The 8,743-nt window shown below is 30.4% G+C and overlaps 1 protein-coding gene across 1 annotated transcript; it reads right to left on the reverse strand.

Annotated features, from left to right (window-relative positions):
• Window positions 1–2,942: 2,942 nt before the first annotated feature.
• Window positions 2,943–6,545, reverse strand: LOC120068304 (naringenin,2-oxoglutarate 3-dioxygenase-like). The gene is made up of 4 exons (XM_039020025.1): window positions 6,187–6,545; window positions 5,761–6,081; window positions 4,483–4,587; window positions 2,943–3,368 (listed from the first exon to the last, which is right to left on the reverse strand). The coding sequence occupies exons 1-4, from the start codon at window positions 6,457–6,459 to the stop codon at window positions 3,117–3,119; spliced, it is 951 nt and encodes a 316-aa protein (XP_038875953.1). The 5' UTR covers window positions 6,460–6,545; the 3' UTR covers window positions 2,943–3,116.
• Window positions 6,546–8,743: the final 2,198 nt, after the last annotated feature.

The raw sequence follows: 8,743 nt of genomic DNA on the forward strand, positions 1-8,743 counted from the left end.
ACCCCCAAAAAAAGAAAGCTTTCTAGTAGAGCCTATGCGTATGTCTTTATAGGTTAAGCCATAAATAGTAAAGCCTATAGGTTCTATGACCTAGTAAACTAAGTGATCATTAAGTCAAATGATGTCGACTTCTTTGAGTATAGATTTCCCTTTAAATCAGTGGGGGCTTAGGATCCAATAGTCTAACCCTAGTTAGAAAACCTACCTCTATAGAGGAAGCCAACCTAGAATCTAGAAAAAGAAAAAGAACTAGAATTGTCAAGGATGACTTCTAGACATATAACGTAGAAGAAGATCCTAAAGACCTAAAAGTTGCCTTACCCTGTTTAGATGTCAACTTATGGCAAGAAGCTATAAATGTTGAGATGGACTCTCTTGAGTCAAATAGGACTTAACACTTAGTAGACTTACCTCCAAGTTGCAAAGCAATAGGGTGCAAATGGATCCTAAGGAAGAAGCTTAGACTTAATGGAATAGTTGACAAGTTTGAAGCCAGGTTAGTAGCAAAGGGCTTTAGAAAAAGAGAAAACTTCTTTGACACATTCTCCCTTGTCACTAGAATTACCTCAATCCGTGTATTATTTTCTCTCGCAGTCGTTTATAACATCGTAGTACATCAGATGGACGTAAAGACCGCTTTCCTAAACTTCGAACTTGAATGAGAGATTTATATGGAACAACCTGAGGGCTTTATATTCCATGGTCAAGAGAATAAAGTTTGTAAGCTAGATAAGTCTCTTTATGGTCTGAAACAAGCTCATAAGCATTGGCATGAAAAGTTTGATAATATAATCCTATCTAAAGGTTTCAAAGTCAATCAAAGTGAAAAATGGCTTAGAAGTCTACTATAGAGATTCCCCTATGGGAAAAGTCGGTGTCAACCCTATTAATTCATTGCGATAGTACTGCGACAATCGTAAAAGTTCAAAACTGTTACTACAATGGAAATAGATGATAAATACGTCGTAAGCATAGTACCATTAGAGAGTTTATCACTATTGATGCAGTTAGAGTGGATCATATACAGAATGATGAAAACTATCCTTTGACGAAAAGACTGGCCAGAGAGAATGTTTTCAAAACTTCAGAAAGGATGAGACTCATGCTTATAGAGAGATGAATCACCTGTGAGGAAAATCCGACTTGTAGACTGGAGATCCCAAGAAACAGGTTTAACGAGTAACAACTGATCACAAGTGATATGAAGTGAATCATGCTAAAAAGAATACGAAGTTCCATTCCTATGACCTAGAGTCTGAGCATGATATCTATGTTTTAGAGGAAGTGGGGAGATTGGCTAATATAGGTATGATGGATAATCCCACATGTGCACGTCGTTGTCGTCGTCGTCTAGTCAATCCGGCATGGCTAGGTGCGTGTGTGATTATTTTTTATTAAAAATAATTTTTTTTATTTTTTTATTTTTTATTTTAAATAAAAGAAAAGGTCCTTCAGCCGTTCTATTCTTCCGCGTTCCGTGGAACTTCCTGTGTCTCACGCGTGGTCCTCGTGCACGTTCCACAGCTATGCACACTTCTCTTTCCGTTAGTTTTGAGTCCTAGTTCGTCCTCGAGGTCTATAAAAGGCGCGAGCCTTTCATAAGTTTTTCACAACACATTTTCACAGAATCCTTCTTCTCTCTCGATTCCTCTTTTTGCTTCACATGTGTAGATTTTCGAGCATATTAGTCCTGAAGGGTGTGAGTTTTTTGATCAGCTACCATGCAACTCTGATCAAGACATATTTTTTTTTTTCTTTTGGGTTATTTTATCCTGGAGATGACGTGATAATTCTGTAGAACTACTTGTACATTTGGGTAGAGGTGCGAAACGTCTTAAGAGAGCGAGATCCATAACTTAGCTTGTAACGAGTTTCTTTTTTATAAGTTCTATTTTCTGACGACTATCGTTCGTGACCATTTGTTGTTGTCATCTTCTGTCCATCGGAAAGTAGCAGTTCCAACAACTGCGAATTGGCATCAGTTTATCTCAAATGTTTCAGTATTTAGAACATTAAGATACTAACAAGGGCTCAATTTTTCGCAGAAATGTTCATTATCATCTATTTAATAATCATTTCGTTTTTTTGTTTTCTATTTTCAAAATTTATATTTGTTTGTTTCAAGTTTTTAATTATAATTTTCACATTTCTCAACAAAACACTTAGGATGTGTTTGACTCCATAGTTGAGAAGTAGGAATTATGATCTTCTTTCCTTTTTTGGTCCAAGGAGTTTGTGGGTCCTACTCCTAAAAAAATAAAACTTATATCTTATCAACTCCTTATACGGTGGATCCCAGAACTTCATAATTGCTTAACTTCTTAACTCCTAGCTAAATTTAAAAAAAAACCTAAAATAATTATATTTATTAATTTCTTTACAATAAGCATATAAATTTAAAATTTTATGAAAAATGATATAATAAGTTCTCACTCCAAGTACACAGTTAAAAAAGTTCTTTTATATATTTAATGAATTATATAGAACGTTTATACAATATAAAATTGATAATTTCTTTAGAGAAAAATAACATTTAAAGCTATTTTTTTTAAAAAAATTATGAATTTTGAGAATGTTATTTAATGGTTAATTTTTGTGTTAGTCAAATAATTCATTTTTATGCAAAAAAAAAACTTTATTTTATTAAAAGTAATGAATTTATGAAGAATTGCACAATGTTGGTTGTTAAAATTGGTAAGTGAGATAGAATTGAACCGAGCGTTAAAATTCCAACATTTAAAATCAAAATTGTTAAAATTGAAAGTTTGGGATCAAGTTGACACAAATGTAATCATGATCGAAAGCAATCCAATTACATTTGTAATTGTGACCTATTACGATTGATTTATCAATGAAATCTCATTACCATTACACCAATTTTCGTTACTGAATGGTAAACATAGTCCAAGTGTAAATTGACATTACACTATCATTTTGCACGATGAGGGACAATAATAAGTACTTTATTGAAATAAAAATACACAAAAGAGATACAATGAAAAAAAAAAAGATAAAAAAAGGCATAAATACTAGGGAAGAAATTAAATAAAAAGTTGTGTTTAGAACATGCATAATTAAGTTTTTAGGTATAATTAAAGCAGGGTAAATTAAGTAGATTAGGGTTTGGATTTGTTGAGTCCTTTATGATTAAACATTGCAAGAACAGGTTCTTTGCTCATCTTCTTCTTGTACATCTCTTGAAAGCTAATGGGATTCTCGATCACTGGCTTCTCCCCTTCCTCGACTTTCAATGGATAAACAATGGCTTCTGGTGCTGGATATTGAAACGTAGCTATTGACAATCTATTGCTCTTTGAGTTCGCCAATGCTCTATGATCCGCACTCTTGAACCTCCCATTGCTAAGATACTATCATTTTTCGACATCTAAATCATTAACGTCTCGTTTGATAATCATTTGGATTTTGAAATTTAAGTTTATAAATACTACTTCCATCTATAAATCTTTATATTTTTGTTATCCATTTTTGAAAACTAAAAATAGTAGGATTTGTTTGATAACTATTCTGTAGAAGGGGTTTAAAAAGGCTAGTCTTGTTTTGTATACTAACAAAAACGTAGTTATTAAAAACTTTTTTTCACTTTTGGAAATTGGTTAAGGATTTGAATTTTTTAGTTAGGAAAGATGAAAGTTGTGGTAAAGAAGTTGTGAGAAAATAAGTATAGTTTTCAAAACATTTAGAACAAAAAAAAATTGTTTGGATATGTCTGAAGCATATTTTTAATTCATAAAAACTTGGTTTTTGATGATATGAAAATTACATTTAAAAGTGTAGAATTTAAAATTAAATTAATTTTGAGGGATTAAAACTTAAAAGTATGTTCAAGAGTGATTTTCAAAATGATAAATGTGGTTTTGACGATTTTAAAATCACTCTCAAACATTATTATTTTTAGAATTGATTTAAGAATGCAAGTGTTTCTTTAATATAAGTGAAAACTATGATAGAAAAATGGGAACGAAACGTCAAAAAGAGTGTAACTCATCTGACATAGTGCTCGTGTTATCGATTTCGAGATCTGAGGTTTGATTCCCTTGTCCCATACTTTAATTACAATACATTTGAAAAAAAAGAGAAGGACACCAATTTAAATTTCAAAAATTGAAAACTTAAAACCAAAACATTATTATTGGAGGGGTCCTGAGCAATAATTGGCATAAATCTAATAAACTTTTCATCATTTGAAGAATCCTTAAAAGAAAATATATTTTCACGTGTATACAATGAATTATTTAACATTAGACTAATATAATTAATGGATTTGAATAAGAAAAATGCATAACTAAATTTTAAAATTATGTCAAAATGAGCCTGATTCAACTGTTATAATATTATACTATCAATCAGAGGTTCGATTTTCATTCCCTCATATTTAATTCAATACTTTAAAAAAATTAATTATATAAAAAATATTTTTTTAGTTGTTATTATTAAATGTAAAGAGGGAAGAAGGGTACATACATGACCATGGTCCCCAATGTTGACTACAAAAGCTCCTTCCATGGGTGGGATGTTGATCCATGATTTGGCCCCATCTTTGGTAGCTTGTAGACCACCTACTTGATCCTGTAATTATTTATAGATTATAATTTTCATCAAATTATTAATACTTTTAGGAAATTTTTTAAAAATAGAAAAATAAGAGAAATTATTTATACAAAATAGCAAAATTTTAATATTCTTTGATAGAGACCGATAGAAGTCTATCAATGTTATCAATGTTTTTTTTTTTTTGCTATTTCTATTAATGGTTTGACATTTTTTCTATGGGTGAAAATTTTACATATTTTTATTAACATACATTTCATAATCCTAAGGATTTGGCATGAATAGAATAGAAATAGCATCCATATATGGATGAAATATTGAAATATACAAAGTATAGATGTTTCTTAAAATTAAAGGGTAATTTGTGTTTGATATTTGAATTTGAATTTTATGATTTTAGAATTTTCAAGTTATTTTGAAATTTATGTCAATAAACATGTCCTTTAAGTTGACTAAATCTTGAGAATGTCTCCTAAAAATAAATTAGGATGCGTTTGTAATATATGCCACGTCAAAAGAAAATGTACCACATATATACTTAAAATGAATTATTTAATGGTTTTTTCAAAAGGAAAATCTTTTCGTTCTAAACATGGATAGAAGTAACAATTTAGCCTTTTAACTATAGTTAGTAATGATTTGTTATTATACTTTTAAATTTGTAATAATTTAATCTTTAATAAATAACAATTTTGTCGTTATACTTTAGAACTTATAACAATTTAGTCTTTATCACGAAAAATCTTTTCATAATTAAGAATCAAAACTTTATTATGTAACTACTTAATCTTTATATAGAGATTATAAAATTTTTTATCAATCTACATGTGAAAGAAATTTCATTAAATCTTAATAATAATTTTCATAATTAAAATTAATTCGTTACAAATTATAAAATACATTAACTAAATTGATATCTATTAAAATTTAAAGGCTAAATTGTTATAAATTTCAAAATATATGAGACTAAACCATTACTAACTAAAGTTTATAGACTAAATTATTATACGAAAAAATGGTTTTTAAACTTATTTATAGATTTGAGGACCAACGTAGGTTATGTATCCATTGATGTCGTTGTACTTATTTCCTCTCATATTGTTGACTAGGGTTTTAAAAAAAAGACTTTGAAAGATTAAAGACAAAAAAAAAAGAGTAAGATCATATATTAAAGTAGAGTTAGGTGGTTGCCTGTAATAATATGGTAATGGTTCCAGGGTCGGTGTGTCGAGGGAGTCCGAGCTCGAGATCGGAGTTGGAACATTTGGGGTAAAAATTAGTCAAAATCTTTTGATTCAACTCTCCACATGCTTTCTTCAGAGCTCCCTTCTCCAGATCCATGGCTTCCGACAACACTTCCAATATTTTCGAAGCTAAATCCATCAACTTTTCACTAAATTCCTTCGTTGTCCCAATCCAGTCCTCCGGCTTGTCCGGCCACTCCGAGTAGTTCCGATCTCTACTCGGATACGTAAAGAACGTTACCACTTCCCTCCAATCTTCTACTTCTCCCTGAAAATTTCATCACCAATCATTTTTTTTTTTTTTTTTGTTTCATGTAAATAACAGAGAAGTGAAGTTGTTTATGTAAAACAGAGCGTTTAAGTTTAGAGATACCTTTCGTCGAGTGGAGATCATGAATCCGCCTCTCTTGCCGGACGACATGTCGAATCGGAGCTTCTCTTCCCGTGGCAAATAGTAAAACTCAGTGGTCAGACGAATCATGTCGGCAATAAGTTTGGGGTCAATGCCGTGGTCAACCATCAGGAATATTCCCCACGCTTCGCACGCCTCCACGATCTTCTTCTTCACCGCGGGCATGCGGCCGTCATCGTCGATTCCGGCAAGGGAAATGACTGGGATTTGATGATCGTCGGTAAAACTGGCCATGGCGACGGACGGTGGAATTTGTGGTATAGAAATGGGGGGAGAGTAAAAGAGGATTTATATGCGTGAAAGAGTTGTTAGAGAACCCAAAAGTAGGTGCCGATGCCATTAATGATTTCTTTGCCGAAGTAATGTCATATATGACAAAAACAAAAGGAAATGACGCATTTATGCTCAAATATTCGGAAAAAAAAAAACTTTTAGTTTAATTATAAATTTAAAAGAGCTCTACCGCGGCTAAATTTGTATCTCTTAATCGCTCGACTGTTCAAAATTTTAAAGATTCAGTAATATCTATATCTATGTCATTTGATAATTATGTTCAGAAACATTACTTTTATCTTTAAAATTTTTTATAATTATTTTTATTTTATTATCCACTTTCTACCAATATTTTCAAAAATAGTAAAAATTTGAAAATTAATTAAAAACACTTTTCAAACACTTAGTTTTTGTTTTTAACATTTTACTAAGAATTTAAGTATTTTTTTTAAAGAAATTTTAAAATTATAGTATGAAATTTTGGAGAAAATATGTATAAATTTAAAAAATAAAAGCATTGTCAAATGATACATTAGGTTCTATTAGACATAAAATTCAAAGGAAAATACTTAAGTACATCTCGGGTTATACCTATCTTTATGCATTCCACTAAATTATCTAATCATAATTTTTCACATGATAAATTTTTCTTACTTTTTTTAAAAAATATTTTATTTTATTTTATTTTATTTTATTTTTTTTGTGATGAGAGCTAGTGAGATGCATAAATATTAGTACACTATGTGCGTGATGAGAATAGAATGCATAAAATAGTATCATCCTTGGGATGTTTTTTAATCGTTAGTTCTCAATTAAATCATTTAGAAAATAATCAATTAGAACTTATTTACAATAAGGTAATATATTATTAAATTTTTAGGTCGACATTTTTTTAATTCAACATATGTAGGGTAGAAGATTCAAATCTTTGACCTCTTATCATATTAGTTCATACTTTATATAAGTTGAGTTATACTCATATTCACAATAGATCTTATTTACAAACATAACTTGCCAATAAGAATTGAATCTCCAATCTAAAAAAAAAAAATGTTATAACTATAATCTTAAATAGATTCATGGATTTGCATGCACCCCACAACTTTTTTTAGTGGACTCCAAACACATGAAAAGTGAAGATTTGAAACTTTAATACTTCACTTTTTATTTAACTTATACAATTATTCCAATTTCTATAATTATATAAGTTTGAGCATCAAATTTTAATATTTCTATAAGTTTAAGGGCTCAATTTTTATAACTAAGAGTTTGATGGTATAATTGCAACTACCATCATATTTTATAGGTAATTTTTGTAATTTGCCTTTTAATCTCCTACTTTTAAAAAAATGAAAACAAAACTTAATACAAAACCTCAAATGTTATGGCTTACAAACCGATCATAATTGATGTAGACCAAAGAAAGAAAATCAATGTGAAAAATTTGATATCCATAGCATAGCTTGTCAACGACCATCTTTACGAGTCAAAGAATTCTCAATCACATGGTTTCGACTCATATGTGTAAAAGAGATACCAACTCACATTGAGGGTACATTATGGTTGCCCTTAAATTGATTAATTAAACTTCTATGTTCAATTTGAATGTAGTTTAATAGATAAGAGACGATTATCATCTTAAAGTAGATTGTTGATTCCATTAGCATCAAAATAATATTTATGGTGGCAAATTTCTATTATAAACAAAGAAGTATGGTACTGTTTTTGTGGTGAAATTTTTTCAAATAGGATTTTCGTCCTCATAGTTTCAACGATGTGGCATAGACAAAGTACTTTAGTGATTGACAATCAATTCCAAATGCCACCGATCTCATGACGGGCTCAGGACTTAATTAAAGCAATGGACAAAAAAGATTTGCTCCCATTCCCGATCTATCACTAGCCAAATGCTCTCTCCTTGGCCTGTTAGGTCTAGGGCTCCATTTATCCTCGTTGAGAGATGGATCCTCCCTTCTGATACAACATTGTTCTTAATGATGATATTGATAATAGAGACATTATTCTTGGCAACAATGGTTGATCAGTTCTGTTGAACTTAGTTGATTGACAACGAGGATAGTGAGCCCAAGATAGATAGATTAACTAACCTAAAATATACCAATTACAATATTGTATTTATTTGTTGTTGCAAGTAATAACAATGATACACGTCAAGCTTGACATCTTGAAATAACACTTAGGTTCTCCGTAAATGTGAGGCTCCCTACCAATATACCTTAGGATC

This window comes from Benincasa hispida, chromosome 12, assembly GCF_009727055.1.
Source record: "Benincasa hispida cultivar B227 chromosome 12, ASM972705v1, whole genome shotgun sequence".
In the NCBI taxonomy this organism is placed as follows: domain Eukaryota; kingdom Viridiplantae; phylum Streptophyta; class Magnoliopsida; order Cucurbitales; family Cucurbitaceae; genus Benincasa; species Benincasa hispida.